Source organism: Aspergillus nomiae (assembly GCF_001204775.2).
Source record: "Aspergillus nomiae NRRL 13137 chromosome Unknown contig00027, whole genome shotgun sequence".
Lineage (NCBI taxonomy): Eukaryota > Fungi > Ascomycota > Eurotiomycetes > Eurotiales > Aspergillaceae > Aspergillus > Aspergillus nomiae.
In genome coordinates, this window is record NW_015378082.1 from 57,046 (window position 1) to 81,368 (window position 24,323).

General features: G+C 50.1%; 10 protein-coding genes across 10 annotated transcripts; 5 read left to right on the forward strand and 5 right to left on the reverse strand.

Moving 5' to 3' along the window:
* Window positions 1–7: 7 nt before the first annotated feature.
* On the reverse strand, window positions 8–1,082 carry ANOM_002356 (uncharacterized protein). The gene is made up of 2 exons (XM_015547613.1): window positions 896–1,082; window positions 8–825 (listed from the first exon to the last, which is right to left on the reverse strand). Exons 1-2 carry the CDS (start codon window positions 908–910, stop codon window positions 220–222), a joined length of 621 nt encoding a protein of 206 aa, XP_015410550.1. The 5' UTR covers window positions 911–1,082; the 3' UTR covers window positions 8–219.
* Window positions 1,083–1,807: 725 nt separating this feature from the next.
* Window positions 1,808–2,550, reverse strand: ANOM_002357 (uncharacterized protein; the record flags this gene model as incomplete). The annotated part of the gene is made up of 2 exons (XM_015547614.1): window positions 1,808–2,476; window positions 2,536–2,550. 2 exons carry the CDS (start codon window positions 2,548–2,550, stop codon window positions 1,808–1,810), a joined length of 684 nt encoding a protein of 227 aa, XP_015410549.1.
* A 2,045-nt stretch (window positions 2,551–4,595) lies between these two features.
* ANOM_002358 (putative phenol 2-monooxygenase) lies at window positions 4,596–6,833 on the forward strand (the record flags this gene model as incomplete). Its single annotated transcript, XM_015547615.1, has 6 exons — window positions 4,596–4,627; window positions 4,688–4,901; window positions 4,972–5,441; window positions 5,497–5,531; window positions 5,585–5,811; window positions 5,874–6,833. The coding sequence occupies 6 exons, from the start codon at window positions 4,596–4,598 to the stop codon at window positions 6,831–6,833; spliced, it is 1,938 nt and encodes a 645-aa protein (XP_015410556.1).
* Window positions 6,834–7,234: 401 nt separating this feature from the next.
* Window positions 7,235–8,320, forward strand: ANOM_002359 (D-isomer specific 2-hydroxyacid dehydrogenase family protein; the record flags this gene model as incomplete). Its single annotated transcript, XM_015547616.1, has 2 exons — window positions 7,235–7,751; window positions 7,821–8,320. The coding sequence occupies 2 exons, from the start codon at window positions 7,235–7,237 to the stop codon at window positions 8,318–8,320; spliced, it is 1,017 nt and encodes a 338-aa protein (XP_015410555.1).
* A 336-nt stretch (window positions 8,321–8,656) lies between these two features.
* On the forward strand, window positions 8,657–11,146 carry ANOM_002360 (OPT family oligopeptide transporter; the record flags this gene model as incomplete). The annotated part of the gene is made up of 4 exons (XM_015547617.1): window positions 8,657–9,154; window positions 9,184–9,537; window positions 9,594–9,887; window positions 9,962–11,146. The coding sequence occupies 4 exons, from the start codon at window positions 8,657–8,659 to the stop codon at window positions 11,144–11,146; spliced, it is 2,331 nt and encodes a 776-aa protein (XP_015410567.1).
* Window positions 11,147–11,964: 818 nt separating this feature from the next.
* On the forward strand, window positions 11,965–12,457 carry ANOM_002361 (uncharacterized protein; the record flags this gene model as incomplete). Its single annotated transcript, XM_015547618.1, has 2 exons — window positions 11,965–12,123; window positions 12,176–12,457. 2 exons carry the CDS (start codon window positions 11,965–11,967, stop codon window positions 12,455–12,457), a joined length of 441 nt encoding a protein of 146 aa, XP_015410568.1.
* ANOM_002362 (SH3 domain protein) lies at window positions 11,976–14,044 on the reverse strand (the record flags this gene model as incomplete). Its single annotated transcript, XM_015547619.1, has 2 exons — window positions 11,976–12,587; window positions 12,647–14,044. 2 exons carry the CDS (start codon window positions 14,042–14,044, stop codon window positions 11,976–11,978), a joined length of 2,010 nt encoding a protein of 669 aa, XP_015410569.1.
* A 1,881-nt stretch (window positions 14,045–15,925) lies between these two features.
* On the reverse strand, window positions 15,926–17,375 carry ANOM_002363 (putative cell division protein kinase (Ctk1); the record flags this gene model as incomplete). Its single annotated transcript, XM_015547620.1, has 5 exons — window positions 15,926–15,958; window positions 16,046–16,201; window positions 16,261–17,091; window positions 17,157–17,259; window positions 17,317–17,375. 5 exons carry the CDS (start codon window positions 17,373–17,375, stop codon window positions 15,926–15,928), a joined length of 1,182 nt encoding a protein of 393 aa, XP_015410570.1.
* A 431-nt stretch (window positions 17,376–17,806) lies between these two features.
* Window positions 17,807–20,949, forward strand: ANOM_002364 (uncharacterized protein; the record flags this gene model as incomplete). Its single annotated transcript, XM_015547621.1, has 8 exons — window positions 17,807–17,924; window positions 18,017–18,109; window positions 18,179–18,264; window positions 18,338–18,966; window positions 19,237–19,448; window positions 19,503–19,582; window positions 19,635–19,740; window positions 19,795–20,949. Exons 1-8 carry the CDS (start codon window positions 17,886–17,888, stop codon window positions 20,947–20,949), a joined length of 2,400 nt encoding a protein of 799 aa, XP_015410571.1. The 5' UTR covers window positions 17,807–17,885.
* A 750-nt stretch (window positions 20,950–21,699) lies between these two features.
* On the reverse strand, window positions 21,700–24,012 carry ANOM_002365 (coiled-coil domain-containing protein MAD1; the record flags this gene model as incomplete). Its single annotated transcript, XM_015547622.1, has 3 exons — window positions 21,700–23,619; window positions 23,676–23,827; window positions 23,886–24,012. The coding sequence occupies 3 exons, from the start codon at window positions 24,010–24,012 to the stop codon at window positions 21,700–21,702; spliced, it is 2,199 nt and encodes a 732-aa protein (XP_015410572.1).
* Window positions 24,013–24,323: the final 311 nt, after the last annotated feature.

A 24,323-nucleotide genomic window follows, 5' to 3' on the forward strand; every position in this document is an offset into this window, starting at 1 on the left:
CTACCAATGCCTAATGGTTTTTGAGAATTTTGAACTGAATGTAATTGTCGCATATCCATCGTGATCATTATTCAATCTCGTCAACCAACGAAAACAGCGCAGATGCTACAAAAACCCGGATCTCAAATATACACATATCAAAAGGAGCATCCCAACACTCGAGATGACCAAGTCTCTTATAAAGAAACAGAGAGAGAGAGCTATCACAACTAACTATTATCAGGACGGCATAAGTCGCGCCCCAATCTTCTTCCACATACTGCTGTGGGACATACCAGTCCCACTGTTGGGACTGTTGCTATTGTGATCCCCAGTATTGTTGTGATTTCCAATACTATTAGCACTCCCCGTATAATTTGAAAGTCTCCCATGATACCAAGAAGCGATGCCATGAGGAACCGGCTTCATCTTCTCACACTCTAACTTCACCCAAACCTGAGTGAACGTGGCAAAGTTCCGCTCTTCACACTCACTGAGTGCTTTCCCACGTCCGATCCCCTTTTGTATAAGTGGCGGTTCGGTGCAGCCCGGCAATTCGTGCACAGCAATAGTGCAGTGGTCTAGGCTTTCCTGCCAGAAGAGCTCGGCGTCAATTGAGACGTGATCTACCTCCATGGTGTATCGAAGAGGGACAGGAACTTCCTGGCATTTCCCAGCGACCACATCGACGGCTGTTGTGAATTCTTCGTGCAATTTGAGATTGGGATCATCTGGATAAGAGGTGTGGTCGTCGGCGGGGCACTGGGGAGAGAAGTTGGCCCATACTCGGGCGGCGCTGAGAGCTGAGGCTACCGGCGAGTGGGCAAGAGTTAGGAGAGGGAGGAGCTATATGCCTGTTAGCTTTCTTCGAGCCTAATATATGCCTTGCTCAGAGAAAGTCGTTGTTCCCACGTACATTGGTCCAATGCATGTTGAGGAACTACTTTGTAGTGAAAAAGTAGTAATAGCAAACACCGACAGTAGGATATACGGCAGCGCTGACCAAAAGAACAGCTCGGTCTGAATCTGCATTCCAACGTCTCGCCTGTTCGGCCGTTATATATCACATTTCCATAACTACGGACCCATTTCCCCGAAATACTCCTCGAGGGCAGGGAGACCTACATCCACTTCCGGGTGTCGTGCCCCCAATCGCGAGGTAAAAAGAGACCCCATACCTGAGACGTGAGGAATTATACTGCCGACAAGAGATATGTGAGCCACGAAGTGTTTCATTGCCATGGGGAAAAGCATCCGTCGCCTTGCATTCCTGTCGTGAGTGGCTTGGCTCCTCGCAAGGTACCAGGCATTCCAATCGTTTCATTCCACATTAACGGCGCCTCTGTCGGGTTGGAGCTTTGTATGACACGTATGCGCTTGTCTCATGCTTATTCTACTGGTTGATTTGCTGTAGGTACACTTGATCGAGGTGAATAGTATGCCAGAGTATATACATAGTGCTCCGGATGTGGGAGGGACATTGAAGAAATGTGGTGTATTAGCTGGTTACTTTTGCAGGAGATCCAGCCGCGCAACACTCGACACTATATGCAAGATATTTTGAGGGGTGATTTTGTCAGGCAGGCAAATACATGCGCTATGTGGGATAGGATCCCCGACAGGTTTCTCAGTTTGGGCCATCACGCCACTCGTAGAGCTTGATCGGAAAGTGAATCGCGTTGTTATAGGGAAAAAGGGCATTTGAAAGAATGTAATATTAGGTATGAAGAAACGAAAGCCGTTCTGAAAGTGATATAGTGATACATCGTCCAGGATCATCCGTACACCAATTAAGAGTATCCAATGCTTTTCTCCAACGCACAACCGCTTACAAGCCCAGTTTGCTCAACCAAGAGTTCGACTTAGGGGCAGCAGGCTGCTCAGTTTCACGGTGGGGCTGCTCAGCTTCGCCCTTCTCTTCGCCCTTCTCTTCGCCCTTCTCTTCCCCCTTGTCACCTCCCTTGTCCTCTCCCTTGTCCTCTCCCGACCCCTTTGCCTCAGGTACTCCCTGTTCGTCTTTTCCTCCCGCCTTGTTTCCCTCATCATGTGCCCCATGGTCTCCCTCATCGTGGTGGGCTGAATCGTCATCGCAAATCAGCTGAAACGAGGCGTAGTCCTCAAAGCCGTACTCAGGAAGACAAGGGCTGGTGGTCTCGAGCTCTCCATGGCGGAAAGGCACAACCCAGTCGGGCTTGCCAACACATAATTTATTCGCGTAGACACCCAGACCGCGGCACTTCTCGAAGCTCTTCTTGTTGAGCGCGGTTACCTTAAAGGAGTAGGTATCGGCTTCGTCATGGTCAGGCAGCTTGACAAAAGGACAGGACGTCTCAGTAGCGAAGACCTTGTCGGGCTTTCCGTTGAGGACCTCCCCCTGATGGTTGTTTCCTGGCTGCCTTCCAACATGGCAATCCTCGTGGCCATGGACCTCGACTTGGACTATGCTGGAGCCGGCGCCATAGACCGCCGGGGCAAGAGCGAGAGAGGCAGCTAGGAGCTATATTGCGTTTATTAGCGCTCACACCATTTAAAATCGTCAATATGTTTGATACATACCGTGGAGAAGTGCATTTTGTATTTTGCTTGCGACTGTTATGGAATTTGAAGTCGAAGGTGTTTTCTCTGATACACTGAGTGTGTCTTTTGAAGAGTTTTCTTGCCAACGATCGTGCTGACCAGGATGAATATTGTCAGAGATGGTCGAAGACGTATTTATGTTCTCCAATGACGCGCCTACTGCCCATAATCATGGCAGCCTCCATTTTTCTTGGCTTGCCCGTTCTCCTGCGGAATGAAGGAGCTGAACCTATTATCCTGGATATCCATTGACACCTTGTCTGGGCATCTACAGGAATGTATTCTGGATAGCTGATCCTTGATTGAGCTGGAAATATTTCCCTTGGTACCTGTGGATCATGAACCTTTGCTTGACACATCGGACCTGGCTGTCATTCCGCATTGACAAACTCAAGCAAGGATCGTGCTGCCTCTATGCAAGGGCACGCGTCCTGAGCCCCCATCAAACCCTGCCGTCAAAATAAACAATCCCTATACTTGGCTATTCGTAAACAAGGGTGTCAGGGGTTGCTCAAAGTCAATTGCTCCTTCAGTAGTGAAACTATCAAAATGCCTCAGTAACTTCTCTGATTTACACAATTTATTCTCACCAGACTCCTTCTAAAAGCATCTTGTCCGGGTTGTTTTGAAACATGGCTCTTTTGAGGCAGGGGGTTTAACCCTTTAGTTTTAAAATACTCCTACAATGTCTGAGATAGGCCCACTAACTCCCTGAGTCACCCAGACCAATCTATGCCCACGATTGTCTTATTTCAAGAGATCATAACCGGTCTCTACATAACCTAGAATGAATCAGTCTTAATTAATGGGGCAAATCATAAGATAGTTCACGAGGTGCATACAAACCATCGATTTACTTTCTCTATGTCGCGAAAAGTTAGGCTCAGTATTCAGCTATCGACGCTGCTACGAACTGATAGAAAGAAGTGATTGGCTTAGATGTGTACTCAACTTGTCTACACCGTAGAGGTCGGTGACCTTGAAGATGCGATGGGCTGTGTAGGATGGGTACTCTGTTGACAAGGGAGAGCCTATCCTAGATTCCCGGCTTCGACCTGCTTGCCCTTTCGGTTTCACCCATTGGTCTAGAAAATACGATGGGATAGACATGTCGTATGGGTTTGAACGAGGGGTTTACTAATATGACGGCCGTTTTTACCTTAAAAGCCCGTTTCCTGACAGTCAGTATATACCCCGTCTCTGTCTGATGTATATATTATTAACGCTACCCGTACTTTACTACGATTGTAAGGAAGCATATTCGGGTCACTTGGTCCGTGAGTTTTTGAATCTATAATAAGAATACTTAATATATAAGCCCTGATTTGGAATGCTACCCATATTTCCGTCGATGCATCAACGGCCGTCCGATATATACTAATGTTTGTGCCATCACCAGCTTATAACCTGTACTCATTGCTAACACGGAGCCAGTGAAGAACACTCAACCTGATATTTTCGAGACAGAGGGATGTACGGAAAATCCGGATGCAACGTAACGAGGGTCATGAGCAAGCTAAGCGCTGTTGTTTCGTTGAATTACAATATAGAGATTGGTAATTCAGTGACTTCTTCGCCCTATGTTTCTTGACCATAAGGACTTGCAGAACTAGAACTCTTGGCCCTCAGGACACCTGCGTCATTATTGGCTAATCCGTCTAGCCAGGTAGTAGACCTACTTGAATTGCTTAGTTGAAAGAGACAATGGCATTGCATGTTGGGTCTGTTGTGAGACTACGTGTCCAGTTCTTGTGAAGTCGACTGGTCTAAGCTGGTGGGCCTCATGCAAGTCTGCTTTAGGCCGCAGTTTGTGCCACCCTAGTTAACTACTAGTATCGCTTTGTAAGCGGAACGAGGAAATCTTTCTCTGCCGAGTGAGAGAGTTGTCGCAGTACATCTGATTAACAAATGTAGAGCCATTGCAGGATGGATTGAATTTGGGAGTTATAAAAACCTGTTTTGCTTCGGGTGGGTAGAAAGTTGAAACCCAACAGACAACACCCACCATCAGCACCGAAATCAGCTCAATTGCCTTCACCATGGCTCCTGTGATCGAATCTCACACCGATGTGTAAGTTCGGGTGGAAGTCGTTATTGTTGCTTTTCTTAGATATTGATGATTGTTGGCTAGACTTATCATCGGTGCTGGCCCTTCTGGCTTAGCCGCTGCATACTGGATGGCTCGTTGTGGTGTCAATGCCCGTATCGTCGACAAACGCGCTACGAAGGTGTTCCGTGGCCATGCTGATGGATTGAGGGCCGGAACATTGGAGCTCTTTGACAGCATGGGCTTTCAGCACAGAGTCTTGCACGAAGGCGTGGAGATCACCGAGTTCTGCTTCTGGGTTCGTTCTATAGACTACCCCTCATCGTTGATCCTGGGGGCGCGGGCATCGTAACTAAGATACTATATAGGCGAGGGACGAGAAGGGAACCTTGAAGCGAACAAAACAGGTTCGGAGCGAAAGCCTCGACAATGCGCCCTATCGCATGCATGGCTTGAGCCAAGGAAGAATCGAGCGCTATATCCTCGACGCTATCAAAGACAGCTCAAACCTTATGGTCGAGAGAGGTGTCGTTGCGGAGTCACTTGAGTATGATGCAAGCCTCGAGAAAAATCATGACGAATACCCGATCACGGTCAAGCTGAGGACACTCACCGAAGAAGAGCTAAGTGCTGCTTCAACTGATGGTGGCTCACGATCTCTTTCTCGTGACAACGTAGCACCGGACGATGTGGAAGACCTCACTCCGGAGAGAAAGCACGAGCCAGGTACGATCGAGATAGTTAAAGCAAAGTATCTCATTAGTTGTGATGGTGGCCGCAGCTGGACCAGGAAACAGTTGGATATCCCCTTCACAGGTTCCACAACCGAACACATATGGTACTATCTTCCTCAGAAACTATAGGCTTTCCCGTGACTGACGGGTGTACTACAGGGGTGTCCTGGATGTGATCCCTATCACCAATTTTCGTAAGTCGATGGCTCCATACTCAAAACGACCTATATAACTAATTCAGGGCCAGCTGATGTACGCCGAGCGGCTACGGTGGCAAGTGAATTTGGAACACTCCTCGTCATTCCAAGAGAGAGGCAGCTAGTCCGTTTCTACGTCCCACTGACAGAGGTCGACGTCTCAGGACGGTTTGATCGTTCGTCTATTACGTTGAGCATGATGCGGGAAAAGGTGCAACAGATGTTGAAACCGTTTCAGTTCGATTTCAAGGTCTGTGACTGGTGGACTACATATCAGGTATGTTATCTGCTTGGATTTTATTCTTCACAGTGCTATCATGCTAAGCATTTGAATAACAGATTGGTCAAAGAATTGCCCAGAACTTCACCAAAGGTCGCATATATCTCGCTGGTGATGCGGTCCACAATCATTCCCCGAAGGTAGGATTGGGTATGAATATAAGTTTCCAGGACGGCTTCAACATCGGCTGGAAAGTGGCCCTCGTCGCAAAAGGAGTAGCTCATGCCTCCATCCTTGACACGTATGAACTTGAGCGCCGCCCGCTCGCCGAGATGCTCGTGGATTTCGATCGTCGCTGGTCGCCGCTATTCCTGAAACAACAGGATGGCTCTCCTCCTCCGGACGCGGAAGCAAGGTTCGAAGCCATGAGGGAGGTTCTTAACTCAGTGGAGCCATTTGCCGAAGGCCTTTTGTCCCATTACGGAGACAGCCCGCTAGTCCATAAAAACGGGCAAGATATAGCCAAAATCCTTTCACCGGGGGAGAGACTTATTTCAGCCAAGGTTCGCAACCAAGCTGATGGTACAACCCGGTGGACTACCGGGGTCTTTCAGAGCGATGGTCGCTTCCGTATCTTGCTCCTTGCTGGTGATATACGGACGGAGGAGCAGAAGCGTCGGGTTCTGACCTTCAGCGAGTATTTGGCATCCACTCATTCGGTTCTACGGCAATTTTCACGCAAGCCTGCGAAGCTACATGCGACTATTGATGTGGTTACCATTCATAGTGCGCCCGTGGAGGATGTCCAGTTATTTGATTTCCCGGAGGCCCTACGGCCTTTCGATGACGACAACGGCTGGGAGTACGACAAGATATGGGGTGATGAGAAATGCCATTGGGACATGCAGTGTGATGGAAAGGTATATGAAAAGTGGGGGGTGGATCGACTGAAAGGTGCCGTTGTTGCTCTGAGACCAGATCAATACATCGGGTGGATTGGAGGCTTAGAGGACACTAAGGGGCTGTCAGAATACTTTGAAGGGATTTTCCGAACCCCCAAGCAGAGAGCTCTTCTTTGAATGTCTGATGACAGGTAGGTGGTCTACCGATCTTCCGCAGTGGACCTAATATAGGGATGTATATATATACCTAGCAAGTAGGTACTAGATTGTTGCCAGAGTGGGAAACAGATACAGTATCCAAATTTTATCACAAAGCCACCAGGGAATATTATATGCAATTTGAATATGCCCAAGGGAGGAGAATCATTATTTTCCCTGGCATTTAGGGTCACTTCGCACATTCGACTTATTCGTTGCTTATCAGACCCACCGGGGAAATGTCAGCCTTAGGGCGTGCGTGGCCATGCGTGGGGTTCCCGAACCTATAAATCAAGCCTCGGCCCTTTCGTTGCCATTGACAGCGCGAACAGCACACCAAGTGATTCATGACTGTATATCAACCAAGCAGAAAAAAAACAATGAGTCCTCCACAATTGCCAAACCACCACCATATGGTCGTCCTGCAAGGAGACTTTCTCCGGATCCCAGAGTTCGATATTCCCGAGCCATATACCCTCAAGAAAACAGTGTACCCCCAAACAACACTAGCAAACCTGCACGAAAGAATCTACGATGCATCTATTCTGGTCTTATGTGCGTTTCCCATTGACGCGACTGCGCTCTCTGAAGAGAAGTCCCCGCATCTCAAGCTCATTGTGCTCGTGGCGTCCGGCACCGACTGCGTCGATCTTGAAGTATGCAGAAAACGAGGCATTGCTGTGACTAATTGCCCGGGGGCAAACATCGCGGCTGTCTCCGAACATGCCATGGGTCTGTACTTCACGACACGACGGAGGCTCGTGGATATGCATGCCCAAACCCGGGCTGGGGAATGGCAAAAGAAGATCCTAATGTTCCGGTATCTGGATAAGCACGGAGATCCTCCCTTAACGTGCGAAGATGAAGTGGTGGGTGTTATAGGAAATGGAGGCGTGGGTACGTTTATAATTCAATGTGCTCTACTACAGTCTTCTCTACGTTAAGTGTTTCTGATGGAGTGTACAGGGAAACGGATCGCCAATCTTGCACGGGGATTAGGCATGAAAGTCCTGATCTCTGGACGTAAGAATTTTGGTAGTTCTATTGGCCCAGAAGGTGAAGATAGGACACCTTTCGATACAGTGATTAAGGAGAGCACGGTGCTTTTCCTCGCGGTTCCGCTGCACGAGACTACTCGGAACCTTATCTCGACTCCGGAGTTGGAAGTGATGTCCCATCATGCCGTCCTGATCAACGTCTCTCGGGGTGGCGTTGTAGATGAGGAAGCTCTAGTCAAAGCTCTGCGAGAGAACAAAATTGCTGGAGCAGCAACCGATGTATGCTTGAAGGAACCCGCTGGGCCTAATAACTCTCCTTTGCTGGCCGAGGGCACAGAGGATTTAAATTTGGTGGTGACGCCCCACTTGGCATGGTTGTCACAGAAGACAGCGCAAGGGTATTCGAAGCTGTTCAAAGATGCCGTGGAAGGATGGCTCACAGGGAATCGGTACAATGTTGTTGTCTAGAGATGTTCAGTACGGCGTACAGTACATAATTTTAGTATAGATAATTGACGCTCTTATCAGTGCAAGCGACAGTGACATCACCAATCCGGGGAGGCTTATCTTATCGCCGGCGCTTAGTCAGTGCGGCTGGACTTGTGATCGCCAATATGATTTATCATCCCCCATTCCTGCCACTGTCATCTCCCCTGCTCTTCCCTTACTTACTTGTTTATATGCTTGTCGCTTGCGCTATGGACTGCTGAAACTTTCTGTATCTCAATTGTGACGGTGGTATCTGGAATGCAGGGCTGAGGTGTTAGTGTTGCGGGTGACTCGATGAACTACCAAACTATCAACATGCCTGACGACGCCTCTAAAGGTGCTCAATCGGCGAATATGGCGGATGGGGATGGATCGCATCTCAGAGATTCCGATGCTTATATTCGGAGGAGGATAGATGATGATGATAATGATGATGATGCCGGGTTTCCGTCGACCTCTGTACCGGAACGCTCGCCGGTCACCTCCCCCCAGAGCTTTACACCCAGATCCCTTCTAGTTGGCCTCATTATCGGCGCTCTCATCACGTTTTCGAACACATACTTTGGGTTGCAGACAGGGTGGATTAGTACAATGGCAATGCCGTCGGCATTGATAGGGTTTTCAGTCTTCAAAGTGCTCTCCAAACATCTTTCTTATCCGTTTACCCCCATTGAGAATGTCCTCATTCAGACGGTGGCGGGGGCGGTTGGAACAATGCCATTAGGTTGTGGCTTTGTTGGTGTTATACCTGCATTGGAGTTTCTTCTAAGGGATGGTGAAGATGGGCCTCTGGCGACGGAGGCATCGGGGAAGGTGGACCGCTGAAACTTAGTTTCTGGAAGCTGGTTATCTGGAGTCTTGGGGTATGCTTGTTCGGTGTTGTCTTTGCCGTTCCCTTGAGAAAAGAGGTTATTGTTCGCGAGAAGCTCAAGTTTCCTAGCGGTACAGCATCTGCGCTGATGCTGAGGGTCCTTCATGGAAGCGGACAGAGCGATGAGAAAGTAAAGGGCAGGATGAGTGATGATAGGGGTGTGGGGAGAGATGAAGAAGAGGAGGCACCTATTATTTCTCGTGTATCCGAGGAGAGTGGTGCGCTACTGAGGAAACCTACCCAAGAAGAGGAGAACAGTGACAAAAAGGACTGGAGGTCCAAGATGCGCCTCTTGGTTGGCGCGTTCGTAGTCTCCGGTGTTTATGTAAGAATTTATACCACCCCCCGACTTATGTTGTGCTCATGTACTAATAAACGCAGACATTGTTCTCATACTTTGTCCCTCAAGTCCGTGATATTCCCATTTTCGGACTTTCGTTGGCGCATAATTGGTTATGGACTCTCAACCCATCACCAGCATATATCGGACAAGGAATTATCATGGGTCCTTCTACCTGCATGCATATGCTCTTTGGTGCAGTGTTAGGCTGGGGTATTTTGTCCCCCTTTGCGAAAGCCCGCGGTTGGGCTCCTGGCCCTGTGGATAGCTGGGAGGATGGAAGCAAGGCCTGGATTGTATGGGTTTCTCTGGCAATCATGCTCGCTGACTCGATCGTTAGCCTTGGCTGGCTAGTGCTCAAGCCAGTTGTAAGGCACGCCCCCAAACTGAAGGCCAAGCTCCTCTCTAGTCGTCTTTGGCGTCGGGTTTCCCCGCAGGCTCAGCGGAAGCTCATCGCCATGATTATATCAGCTACTCGGCACTGAGCCCTATCTCGGAAGAATCCTCTATACCAAGCCATCTCCCTGCTTTGCTGGCTGGAAGGCGCACTGAAACTGTTGATGAGGAAGATGCCCCTCCATCTCAACTTATCTCCACAAGAACCGTGATCATCTTGCTGCCGCTGACACTGATATTGAACGTTATTTGCATGCACTTCGTCTTTGGTGACGTCATATCTCCACTACTCTCCAGCCTTGCAACATTGCTGGCTGTTGTCCTGTCTGTAATGGGTGTGCGCGCCCTCGGTGAGACAGACCTGAACCCAGTATCTGGGATAAGCAAATTAACGCAACTGCTTTTCTCCCTCGCAACCCCCGCCTCTCACTTTTCCCGGCGCACTGCGTTAGTCACCAACCTTCTTGCTGGTGCAGTATCCGAATCCGGTGCCCTACAGGCCGGGGATATGATGCAAGATTTGAAGACTGGCCACTTACTGGGTGCAAGCCCCAAGGCCCAGTTCTACGGTCAAATGATCGGCAGTCTAGTTGGCGCCGTATTATCAACAGCAGTGTACAAGATGTACGTGAACGTCTACGAGGTCCCAGGTCCCATGTTCCAGACCCCAACAGCATACGTCTGGATCTTCACAGCCCGCCTGGTCACAGGTCAAGGTCTCCCCCCAATGGCATGGGAAGCAGCCTCGATAGCCGGGGCAATTTTCGTTGTCGTTACTATTCTCCGTATCGTCGGTACGTCCAGCATCGCCAACGGCGGTAAACGCGACGCAACAGCCTGGTGGCGATCATATATCCCGGGCGGTATCGCCGTCGCCGTCGGCATTTTCAACGTCCCCTCATTTACCCTCGCCAGAGCCATTGGCGGACTGATCGCCTGGTGGTGGTCTCGAAAGCACGCCAAGGCCCAGGATCCTGAACCTCCCACTCAGCTAGCCAACGAGGGACAACCCCAAGGCAACGCCCAGGAGGCAGATACCAGAACCCCCGCGGCAGGACCCGCACCCGGACAAGCTATCAAAGACGCCGATGCTGCATCCTCAACCGTCGTGGTTCTGGCCTCCGGTTTGATCCTAGGTGAAGGTATCATTAGCATCGTTAATCTTCTTCTGGCAAGTGGAGGTGTCCCGCATCTTTAGATTACATAAAGACCATTTCTCTGGGAGTCTGGTTTACACATTCTGTTTCTTTGACAGCGGCATGAAAACAGATATATCACTGCGGCGCTATGTTAGTTTTGAACCGGCAATTTCTGTACTACTTTGATTCTATTGCTTTAAAAGTGAGGGTCCATGTTGTACCACATAGATACATTTAGATATTTGTGGGCTTTGTGCAGCGTGAAAGGTCGAAGCGATATATTATGAACTACATTAAAAAGGGGAACTATTCGATCGATCATACACTGTTTCTTTTCTTCTTTCGATTTCGGGTTATTTATTTGACATCAACACAGATATTAGAAAGCGTTATACCACCACGGCCGACTGTTTGGTTTAAAATAGATAAGATGTAACGTAGACATCGGAGAAAGATTAAGGTAGGAAAAGTATATTGTAGTAACAAATAGGGTAATCACATAAAGTAATCCAAAAAAAAACTTCTGGTTTCATGATTCAATAGAAAGAAATCTTACAAAGTTGGGTATATTCCGTCAGGTGAGATATGTGCAGGCACTTGGCAGTGAAGGAAGAGACGTAAGAGAACGCAGACAAATCCTTATGAAAGTAGTCTGCTAGGAAGACGGAAAGATTCATACAGAATATGAGGTAAAGCAAGTGGAGAAAATCAAGAAGAAACAAACTTGACGAGTCGATGGTGGGGACATAACGCATTGTTGACTTTGGGTAGAGCGCTTTCGTTGCAGGAGCACATGATATCATAGCAGACTCGTACATAATAGCGACAATGTCAGCCGTTGTCTCCCGCGAAATCGACGATCATTGGTCTAACGCGAATGCCCAGAGCTCACTGGGGTGGCATGTTACTTCCCGGGGCTGGAGCTTCAACCGGGGCCGGAGCAGGAGCTGGGACCAGGTTGGGGATTGCTGGCAGCGCACCTGATGGGGGTGGGGTTCTAGGAGCAGCCAAGGGACTAGGTCCTGGTGAGCCGGCAGTGCGTGGAACTGGCCCACCAGCACTGTTGCTTCGTTGCCGCTGGTTGACAGGCATCTCCGGTCGTTGCATGCCTGGGGGACCATAAGGACCTGGGCTCATCGAGCGAGGTGGCATTGGACGAGGCCCTGGGCCTGGCGAGAATGATCGGGGAGCAGGGGGAAATTGAGCAGGGGACATTGGGCGCTGTGGGTGAGGACGTGGTGCTGGAGGCCCAGCATAGCCAGGATGAGCCGGAGACATGGGGCGTGCTGGCGACATCGGTCGAGCAGGAGACATTGGGCGTCCACCTTGAGGGTAGAAACGAGGATTGGGCATGGCACCAGGAGGCATAGGGCCATTGGGTCCCATCATTGGTGGACCACGGGGACCGGGGCCGGCCCCTGGAGGTGGACGAGCTCGAGGCTTCACAGGCGCGAAGAGAGACATGAACGAGGGACCACTCCTTGCTGCGAATGATCCATTCTAACACAGAGAGCCCAGCCGTCATCGTACTCATGGAGAAGCCGAACAAGCTGACCGACATGGAGCTCCAATTCATCTTCCATGGAAGGATTGAAGTCCATCTGTACGCGATGCACATTGGTAGGAGCCGGAGGGGGAGGTGGACCATGTTCAGAAGGGCCAAACGCAGGAATTGCAGTGACAACAGCAGGACTAGGAGCAGATACCTCACTGCCATCTGGAGCATTGACAGGGCTTGTCTCCGCACGTTCAGGTTGAGAATCAGTCTTGGGCTCGGAGCTTTCAGGTTGAGTAGGATGATCATTCTCGGTAGACTTGGAGGAAGCAACTGCAGCACTGACAGCCACTGCAGCCACCGCCGCACCGGCAGCAGCCGTTGCCACAGCAGCTTCAGCAGGAACCGGATTTGGAGGCGCCGTGGTCTGAGGGGCAGTTGGAGGGGTAATTGGCCTAGCCACGTCACTGGGGGATGGTGCCTCCGCCTGGTTACTGAAGGGATTCACCGGGTCAGTAAAAGGATTTGAGGTGCCCGCATTCGACTGCGCAGTGTTGGGTGGTGAGGCGTGTTCAGTGAGGTTACGCGATGCAGCGGCGGTTGCTCCAAGTGTTGCGCCTGCACCAGCCGCAGAGAGAGCGCCTGTGGCAGAGGGCGTGAGATCGGGTGCAAACTGGGTCACCGGTCGAACGTTGAGCTGTGGTGGATTGGTAGGAGTCATCGGCTCGAATTTTGGCGGAGGCGGGGGAGGTGCTACACTGCTGGCAGCAAATGCCTTCTCATTTTCGGGCTCTATTTCGTCAATTTTCTGGCCCTGCTTCTTTTTACGCATGAACAAGAAAATGAGAGCCGCGATCAGGCCAACTCCCAGAATTACACCTATCGCAATACCGGCTTTCGCACCTCCTGTGAGGCCTTCAGACCCAGACGCTCCAGGAAGAGCGGTAGACGACGCAGCTGATGTACCCGAAGACGACGCGTGCGTGGCAGCAGCCTCTTCTAAGCCAGTATTGGACAAGGAGGAAGTAGAGGAGGTAGCTGTTGAGAAGGTAGTCATTGCGGTGGGGGTGTTCTTCTGATCGGTCGTGGAAGTCTCTTTCTCAGTTGCCTTGGTAGTCTCTTTCGTCCTAGTCGGCTGTTCCTTAGTGGTCTCAGTCGTCTCGATCTTGGTGGTGGCTGTTGGCTTCGTCTCCACTGCCGTAGTTTTCTTCGTTGGTTCCTTAGTCGTAGTTGGTTCCTCCTTAGTCGATGTGCGACTTTGTTGAACCGCAGGACCAACGCCGGCTGTAGGAGCTGCGGTCTTGGTCTTTGGGTCTTCACCTGTCACATAACCACCTATAGGACCGTCAAAGTCTGCGGAAGCAGTCACATAAACTATGGTGACTTCTTGTCCGTTATCGCCATGGTCGGGACTTCGTCCCTCCAGGCTGGGCCCATGGTTGTGATTATGAACATGGACCATGATTTGGGTCGTTCAGTCCAGCAGAAGTCGAGATATCATCGACTGAAACTCAGGTCAATTGAAGCTCAAACAAGAGAACAGGCGGACTTATGTCGTTGACGGCACAGAAATTGAATAGATAGTCTGTCGTCCGTTTCACTTTGCCCCAAGGTCACGATGCTTGGGAAGGCGTGGCAGTTGCCGATTGTATTTGTAGAATTGATATAGTTCGAAAGAATGTATGGGAGCTTGCCCGGTAAATGCACGCGAGTAGATTTGGCTTTGATTCGGTCTCGCCAGAAGAGCCGGCCGCGTCTGAAGGTAAAAGTGGCGCAAGCGCGTTAAGGAATGGGGAATGTCAGAAGGATAAAGAATGGAAAGTGTCAGCTATGGCTGAAGAGGCTGGGGCCCAGCCGGCGCAAGTCGATAAATGAAGGACAACGAGCTTCCAGGCCGTAGGATGTGAACGAAAGGAAGGGAACCCAGCGTGCGGGATTCCCAGGCGATTGGGTAGAAAGGAAAGAAGGACTTGGAGAAGAGTGTAGGAGGAGAAGAAGAGCAACAACAGACCGGGGAGATTGTGGAAGGGCAGCCAAACATGGCATCCTGTTTGTCCTAACCCTACCTCGCAAAAATTACCGGTAATTACCGCGGTGGGCCCCTTGGCTGCAAGTAAACGAAATGAGATCAAAGCTTATGGAGGTTAATGAGGGGGAACCCACCCAATCAGGGTCTGGTATCCGCCCGTATTGGACCGACCACGCTAACTCACTGAAGCTGGGTTCGCCGGCATCCATTGGTTCCCATTGGCTCAGGCGGGAGATTGCCCTGTACGGTGCCTGGTTATCTGACGGTAAATACGAACACGAGGGCCATGCCGAGTCACCCGCTACTGTTATTCGAGCACAAATCGACCCCCATGCACGAGTGTCCCTGGGCTGAACGGCGGTATGGTATCGTACCGCCGCCAACAACATGGATGGCGCATCCAATCATCTAGTATCTTCTCTATATTTGGGAACTCACTTTTGTCCTCCCCGCCCCTTTTTTACTAGTATTCCATTTGGCTTTTTTATTATACCTGTTCCTCTGTCCTTGAACCGCATGGGAACAAAAGGAGTTGTCCCGTGCTGACATACATATATCGAGATCCAACAATGCAATGGAAAAAGTGGCCGAGGTCGCTTATTCGGATAAATCTGGAGAAGATCAACAATTGTTCAATCTAAAGGGACCCGTGATTTTAATTAGCCAAGCCTCTCGCTCCTCCGGCCTTTCCTAGTAGCATCCACTTATCCCCGAAAGACGTTGCATTGATCCTCTCTGCTGAGCGCCATTTCAGCCTCGCGTGGCGTATTTCTGCTCTCATACTCCGTACAACAAAATATTATGAGGTGACAGGGGCAACGAGGAGATCAGTGCATTTCACAATCCACTTGCATGAAGTAAAGGATGCAAAAAGGGGCAAGACAGAGTTTCTGCAAACCAGCGTTCAAGAAAGATGTGGGTCGCACAAAAACCCATCAGGCAATCATCACGTGAGTACAGAATGACATTGTGTCCACTCGTCCACATCGAAGATGAGGACTCCCCAGAGGCGCAGTGGGCATTATATTAAAGGTGGAGTTCTATTGACGGCTTTCCCTGCCGGTCAGTGCCGACAGTCCTCGCACTTTATGCGTGATCATCTCTCGATTTCGAGCCGTCAGAATACTGAAACGCCTAACAGATGCCGGTGGGACCCGGCATGATTGTTAACGCCAGACCGCCATACATTATACACCATGCTCGTCATATGAACCCTTAACCAGTGGACCCCTGGGGTCTTTTTGCTCCCTCCCCTTATCTTCATCCTAGCTTTCCTGCCCGTAACATGTGATTGACGGTCCCCCATGACGGCCGTTAACATGCCGAAAAATAAGGATGTCTGAGAGCCTATTGAGGTATTAGAATCGGGCGCAGAAAAAATCCCGACGCCGTCTCGTGTATCTATAACAGTTCTCCAACTCCTGGAAAGCTTACCTCTGCAGCAGAAATGCGCTGGCTACTCTCATAACGCACCAGTTGGCTTACTAAGTCACGACCTTTTGAGGAGGCCCCTCGGAGGATGTCATCCCACGACTTGGCAGGATATCTATAGAATTCCACCTTGCCCCAATCTGGGAGTTTCTGGGTTTCCTGTTACCACCATGTCAGTATGCGCCACCCAGAATATTTTCACCAGGGACATAGTATACCGGCCATATTTCTTCGTCGGGAGTACCCAAGGTCTGGAATATAGATTGGATAAGCGAGAGATCGCTGCCCAGTGGCCCAGAGTCGAAAAGTTGCTTGTGTCCTACAGCCACAGCCTCCGCAACCACGCACCCAGCTGCCCAAAGGTCGAGAGCTGTGCCATACCCTTTATAACCAAACAATATCTCAGGAGGTCGATAGCATGTGGTTCCCACGTCTGTAATCTTTTTGTCGGCTGGTTCAGCCTCGTTATGTCCCTCTTTCCAAGCGATCCCAAAGTCTGCCAAGTAGGCTGGTCCATCAGGTGAGTCCAAGAGAATGTTCGAAGGTTTTATGTCCCGGTGTATAACCCCCAGCTCATGAACGTGCACCAACGCCCTAAACAAATCGCGCAAATGAGACCTAGTCTGCGTGGCAGTCAACATGCCTCGTCGCAATAGATGTTCAAAGTCATGTTTCATGAAAGGGAACACCAGAATCAGTCGGCCTCCGTCAAGTTTCAGCGTTTCAAGTAAAGGTATGACATAAGTTCCAGCAGTCTCTCGCAAGAGCTTAACTTCGCACTTCGCGTCGTGTGGCGGTGCTAAAAGATGGGGGATAGTCACTTTCACAGCAACCAGGGTTCCATCCGTGCGCCTGGATTTGTAGATGGTGGAATGAAGCCCGTCAAAATGATGAAGGCATGCCTTGTATGGTCCAATATCCTCGCCCGCAGGCCAATGCTCTACCCCTTCCTGACTTTGTACCTGATCGGGGCTACTAATTATAGGAGCAGCCGAGCCAGTGGCCTCGGCTGCATCAATAGCCTTCTGGCACAATTGATCATATTCTTCCTACGTATAGCAAGACTGTAAATATCCGCGGACGCGAGATGAGGCGTATAGCTAGGAGCCCCTACCTTCGATGTGGCCTGATCATAAGCTTCAGTCTCGAATCTCTTTGCCTGAGACTGTGCCTCTGCAAATGCAGCAGAAGATGAAGCACGCTGATAGGCCGTAGTCCTACAGGATAGACATGAGCGTTGTCCAGGTACAAAGTGCAAAGTTGTCTTCTCTTACAAAGATTGGATGGCTGTTAGCCTATCCGTGAAGCCAAGAGCTTTTTTCCAATCGGCCATTGCTTGACGTGGCGACAAGTGTAGCAATCACCAAAGATACTGTCTTAGAGATGTAAAGAAGCGCTACAGTCAAGCCGACTAGAGGTATTTTAATTGATCCTTGTAATGCGCTTGAAGGCAATGATCAATTCACTTTCTAATATCATGATGCTCTACTCCATACAAGTCAGGCACTAACTTTCTCTTACTAGTGGATACATACAGAAAGGCGGCGGGACATGTGACACCAGCCGCGCTAATCTAAGTGCGGTTTAGCTCTTCCTTCCAACTCCGGGTCCGCTTTTAGTTCTTCCGGAGTTGCAACCATCGTCATCATAGCACTTCCTCTTCCTTCCTCCACATCCCGCAGCTGTACTGCACGTTTACCGACTTGCATTGGTCTTTCGGACATATATCGCTCTTTCGTTAACATCCCACTCATTTCCGGGCGTTTTTGCATCTCTACGGGCTGGACCTTATTATGCGCCGCCCCCCTCATCTACTTGTACAGTTGTGATCTATGTGTATTTAATGATGGATCTCTCACGGCAGGAGTATCCAGCTTTGCTTGTAAGCTCGAGCCACTCTTCCACTCCCCATGACCCGACATAGATCTACCGGACTTAAAGATCTTCGCTGATTGATGTAATTCCTTTCTTCAGACCTCTTTGCAGCCTGGCCAAGCCACCGGTGTTCTCAGCGATCGCATTCGCCTCATTAACAAGATCAATGCCGACATCGCGGATTGGCTGCAGGTATGATCCTGGCACCTCTCAAATTCGGTGACAGTAATTGGAGCGAACAAATTCTGATTTGCGCAATAGGAGCGACGCCGCGTCGAAGAAGCATACGCCCAAGGGCTACGGAAGCTTGCGACACGGCAGCAACTGGACAATGGAGCAGCACTAGGGTAAGCTCGGCTCGTATCGGAGGATCTTACCCAGGTATCAATTATCTAACATGTTGTCAATTGGCCAAATTAGAATATTCCAGATACCATGGCAACGCATCGTCAATGCTACGGAGATGGTGGCCTCGTCGCACGAAACCTTCGCACAGAAGATTGAGGAAGATGTGGAACGCCCTCTTAGGGATTACCACACCAAGAACCGCGAATTGGCATCTTTGCCTGGAGTCCAGAGCGATCTTGCAACTCTTGCGAAGAATCTGGAAGCCTCCCTCAAAAAGGTGGACAAAGCTAGGGAGAAAGGCCCGAAGGGTGCAGATAAGCTGGCGGGTGCGGTTGCTGCCTCTGAAGGGGTTAGGCAGGAATGGGAATCCAGGGCGCCTTTCGCTTTCGAGCAGCTCCAGGCAGCTGACGAGAGTCGACTAAACCATCTACGAGATGCACTCACCCAGCTGGAGACCCATGAGTCGGATCAGGTTGAGCGTTGCCGTCAAGCAACAGAAACTTGTTTGAATGTGCTTCTCAATGTGGAGACCGCAGATGAAATAAAAACATTTGCCGAAAAGGTCAATGGGGGAAGGCCGGTTGTATTGAGGCAACAGACTTCTCCTACCCCTGTAGCACCTCCTGGACCACCGCCACGCCTTCATGATGACACTGCCAGTCAACGCTCAGAGACCTCTGGTCCCATCAGGACGCCCCCTGGTAAGTACCGTCATTTCTCCTGACTCGGCTGTTGTCTTTCAAGCGTCTTGGATGTCGTTATCGATGATACTTACTTTCTGTATAGCACCTGAGCCCCAACCCCGCCATAGCACACCCCTTGGCGGACTCAAGCGATTAGGTACCGTCATGAATAGGAGGAAGAGCATAATGCAACCCTCCGGAGGGGCTGCGTTCTTTTCGGATAAGAAACACCGCAGCCCTTTTGCGTCTTTCAAGCGGGGAGACTCTCGTGACATGCAAATCCCCGAGCACTACCGGATGAGGAACGCCCGGGTACTGCACTGACTACTCAGGAAAGCCACAATGAAGTTACACGTATCCCCAGCGAAACCAATGACCATGAAGGCCACGGTACGATGACCTCTATTCCGACCACTCACTCAGTACCAACAACTGCGAACGGGACAACATCCCCAGAGCCCCCTGCTGAGACAGGTATCGCAATTAGTGACTCGCACCAGGTAAGCTGTAGTGAGATGACAGATGTAACTCAGACCGTTAATTTCATGTGACAGCCACGGGTCGACTCCGAAGGGTTCTCGGAACCACCTCAGACCATTGACAAGATCACTCGTGCACAGAGAGAAGCAGCTGGGTATGGGAATCTCAAATCTTCTGAGATCAGTGGCTAATTAATCTATCTATAGTATGGAGGAAGCTGGTATCAATCTAACAATCCGGGATCAGCCTATATTCGAAGATGAAGATCAAGCCAAGCAAGCAATGGACGATATGGCTAATCAGTTGAGACTGGTGAGTGATATGGATATACCCCTTTAGCGCCTTGCTGACGATCTGTTCACTCAGCGAGCCCAGCAAACTGGCGTGCGCCGCAATGTAGGGACCTTGCGCGGTCGGCGTGACGTCCGTAACACAGTTTTCATTCCTAATCCACCGCAAGCTAGTGATGCTCCCACTCTACAATCTGGGTCTGACGTCTCCATGCCGGTCTCGCCGGGTCTTCCTTCAAAGCATGCGGCTTCTCCTAGTATTGCAACAGAGGACCATGCTCTGTCGGACACGACCTCGGTTCGCTCGGGACACACCTTGCACGGTAGCTCGGGTGCAGTTGCACACCCTGATCTCCACGAACCAGGACTGAACGCGTCTATCATTGAAACGGTTAATGCATGGTTCTCCGACGGTGTTGTCACCAAGTCATCCGTCATCGGAGAGCTTGCATTGGCCTACAACGGAACCCCCGAGCCAAATACCACAGTCCGTTTAGAAAATTTCCAGGTGCTGGAGAAGGTAGCTGCAAATCCTCATTTTGTGAATGAAGAGAAGGACAAGGATCTCTCAGATGAAAAAAGAGGACAATACAGCATACATATTCCCACAATTTCTCGCCCCTCACCGACAGTGGCTTTCAAGTACCAACTTCACGTTGACGCATCCGACTCTTCCGCCTACTGTCCGGTTATCTTCAAACCTGTATGGAACATTGAGGAACACCAGGCTAGCGTCATCATTTTCTATTCCTTGAATCCATCATTCACATCTTCCGCACCAAAAGAATCAATCACCCTCAAGAATCTGGTTCTGACAGTGAACCTGGATACATCTCCTGAAGAGGGCCGAGAAGTGGCCCATGCTACGAATGCTGTCATGTATCCTAATACGGGGGCGTCCTTCCGTCGCAAGCACTCGGCGGTGACCTGGAAGATGCCTGAGTTCGAAGTTAAAGCTGGATCTGACGGCAAGTTGCTGGTTCGATTCTCAACGGCCACTAGTTGGCCAAGGAAAGGGAAGGTCGACGCGAAATTCGAGGTTAACACTCTCGATGCTGGATCTCGACTGGGAATCAGTGCCGCGTTGCCAGCAGAGGCGAGTACGCCAAAGGGATCTGATCCTTTTGCGGACGAAGACTCGGGTGCACATGACGATACCCAACCCTCCCTGACATGGAAAGAAGTCCCTACTACTCGCAAGCTGGTTGGAGGCAAATATGTCTCATCTTAGCAGACTGTTGTGCTACATCTCGGTGTCACGAGAATAGCGCCTGTTTTTGCACTTTCTACGAACCAATCATGACCACAACCCGCCGGACCGTTCCAGTTTCAAGATACCATCGTGACTGTCTTTGTCGGATTCCTTTGGAATAGTACGCCTTCCAAAAGTTTGTCTGCTGACACTACCTGCCACCATCTTAGCACATAATTTACTCCCACGACTTTGTATGTTACTCTCGTTCTGCCGATCTTTCTCTTCCTTTCTCTTGACTATTTTCTTTTCTCCTTTTGTGCGAGGTATATACCTATCATCTCTTCGGTCCTTTGATTTCGTCACGCTCGCTTGCTTCCCTGTGTCGCAGTAATTTTTGTGTGTATAGCCACCCTCTGGACAGGTAGGCATGGCATTTTGCCTGTAAATAGGTTGTCTCAGTGGGATATTCGGCGCATATTAATGCCCCAAATAACAACAACGTATGTATTTAGCCGTGACGCTTCGCAGACAATTTGAGTATCCACGCAGTAATTCCGTCGCCAATGATTGTTTCTATAAGCCAAAGATGATAATGTATTCCAAACTCATAGTTATCTTCATAGCAGTACAGGAATGATGACTAAATAAACATGGCACACTGACGCCTCTGTGCCGGGGAATCGCTAAAAATAACATACGAAACAGTCGATCTATATCCATTGACATCGGTGATGGAAGAGATAGAAGGAAAAGCAAGTCATGACAATCACCCACCAAACAGGTCAACTACATCCGTGCAGCTCGTGTAGTCTTATCATAGAAATCCAACGTCATTGCAGCCAGGAAACAGGGTATATCTTTTCGTTCCTCGACCCAGAATTTGATGAGGGGTCGAATTTCCATAGCGAATAGACTGTTCGGCCCACCGGAAATCTTCATCGTGCCGTTCTCTCCGTCGAAAATGATTGAATTTTCTTCGCCATTGCCCATGCTTCCCGGTCCGCGGGGGTCAGAAGCACCATCACCGTCTCCGTGTCTGTAGGCGGGGGAGAGGTGGAACATAGATGTTACTCGTACACGCCCGTTGGGGAGGAAGTCTAGCTTGTATCCGAGCAGAGAGGCAACGGCCTCGCGAAACTCGGATGACTTGGCGGTCCAGATTTCCTTTAGTCGTCGCATGCGCTTCTCCTTATCTGCGACGACTCGCTCCATTTCTTGGATTTCTAACTTCAGGCTCTCCAGGGTGCTAACGGGGACAGATTTGACACTGTTGTGGTCACCCTGTAATTGGGCAAGTAAGTCACGGTTCTCAGCTTTGAGGGTTGTGATGGTGGAGAGTTTGAGATTCTCGGCTTGCGCTGTGGGATTGTCACGGAGCTCGAGAACGCGTGTGCGTGACTTGGCCTTGAGAGACTTGAGCTGGGATTTGGTAGCTTCAAGCTCTCGGCGTAGGAGAGTTGACGCCTGTTCAGACTTGGAGAGCGACTCTTGCAATGTCCTGTTTTTCCGGGATAAGACAGAAAGGCGCTCGTTCTCCGCATCGCTCTCGGCGGGGGACAGAGGCCGCTTAACACCCCGAGGTTCTGCGTCCGGCTGTTCGGTAGGCTCCCGTTTCGAGAGTTCTTCGTGAGCTTTCTCCAGTTCCACTCTGTATTCATCAACAATCTTCTCCAGATTGGCGATCTGTTCTGACTTATGCTCATCAAATTGACTTTGTTCCGCGTTCATGGTCACCTCTTCCGTGTCAAAAGTCTTCAATTGTGCACGGAGATACTCAACTTCCTTCACTGCAAGTGCTCGCTGACGATCTAGTCTTGCCCGAATTCTGCTCTCGGCCATGGCTCCTCCGTTTGCAACAGTGCTACTCCGAAGCTTTTCAATTTCCTGTCGCAGGTGACTCCTCTCAGTTTCCAAGCTTCTTATCAGCTCGTCTTTTTCTAGAAACTGCGCCTCGATGTTGCCAAGTTTATCAACAAGAGTTGCTTTCTCAATCCGCTCCTGCAGTAGAGCCTTCACAACTGCTTCTGGCGAGTCGACCTCGGCCTGTTCATCGTTATCCTGTAGAAGACTGGTCCATGATGTGCGCTCGTCTTCGAGCATCTGCTTCTGGATCTGAACTGTTCCCAACTCCGACTCCACCTCCTTCATTAATTGTAGTTGATTCTCGAGCGATTTCTTCTGCTCTTCCACCACTTCGACATTTTTCTGCACTTTTCGAAGATGCCGCAACTCCGCACTTTGGTCCCGATTCGTAGTCTCTAGGTTCCTGATATGACTGACCTGTTCTGAAAGCTCTCTCTTGAGAACAGCTACCGTCTCTGCATCGCTTCCTTCGGCTTTGAGCCGTATATTCTCGGTTTCCAGGTTGGCGACATCCGCTTCCCGTTCACGCAGTTTCTCTTGAGTGGTCTGTACGTCATTCCTGGCGCTTTGAAGATCGTTTTGCAATTCTGCCAGAGTTCTTTGGAGGGATGAGCGAATGGTCTCTAGTTCGTTGATCTGGTATTTGGACTGTCTCTCCTGGTCCAGCAATTGGGCTTTCGTATCATCGACATCATCCTGTAAGCTCTGGTTCTGATCTTGAAGGCTTCTGATCTTCCGCTCAAGGCCGCCTTTCTCGTTCAGTGAGGTTTCTTGAGCCTCTTTTAACTCTTTGGCGAGGGACTCGCTCTTGTGATTGGCGCGGTGACTGGCAGATTCTGCAGCCTACAGAGACAGATCAGTTAGTTTTGTGGTTGTCCGGCATGCCAATATGTACACACCTGGGCTTTCCTGAAATCCGCATCCGCCTTTAATTGAACATCCCGAAGCTCTTTCTCATGGCGCAGGACCATCAGGTCCCGCTCCTGCTTGATATTCTCCAGTTCATATTTCAAAGTATTGACTTGGACACGCAGTTCTTCCTTTTCTGTATCTGTGAGGAAAGTTAGTCGCATGAGATGCACTGTCCGCCACCGAGGATTGGAGCTAACCAGGCTTTGAAACTTGGGAAGGACGGATGGACTGTCGCAAAGGGCTTGGGGCCGGGGGGATCGATAATGGTGAGGCGCTCCGTGGCGGCGAGCCCCAGGAAAGCTGCGAATTCCTACTTGAATTCATCTAAAGCCTGTTAGTCTCTCAAATGCTTTAGAATCCGCAAGGCATATTGTTTGTCAACCTTTGACTATGTAAGCGGCGGAGACCAATGACAAATGAATTGCGAATGATGTCATGGAAAGTAAGTGAGGGCCCGGTAGAAGCTGCCTCAAGCTCCCAGAGGTGACTCCCACAACTTAACCGATTCAAGCACGCAGAGCCGTACGGAGCAATTCAACGTCGGCTTGTTGTTTTGGACGGGCGAATAGAACATCCCGATCCGGTACTGGATGAGTCAGCATTGCTCACCGCCCGCCAGAAGCTCGCGTTCCAGG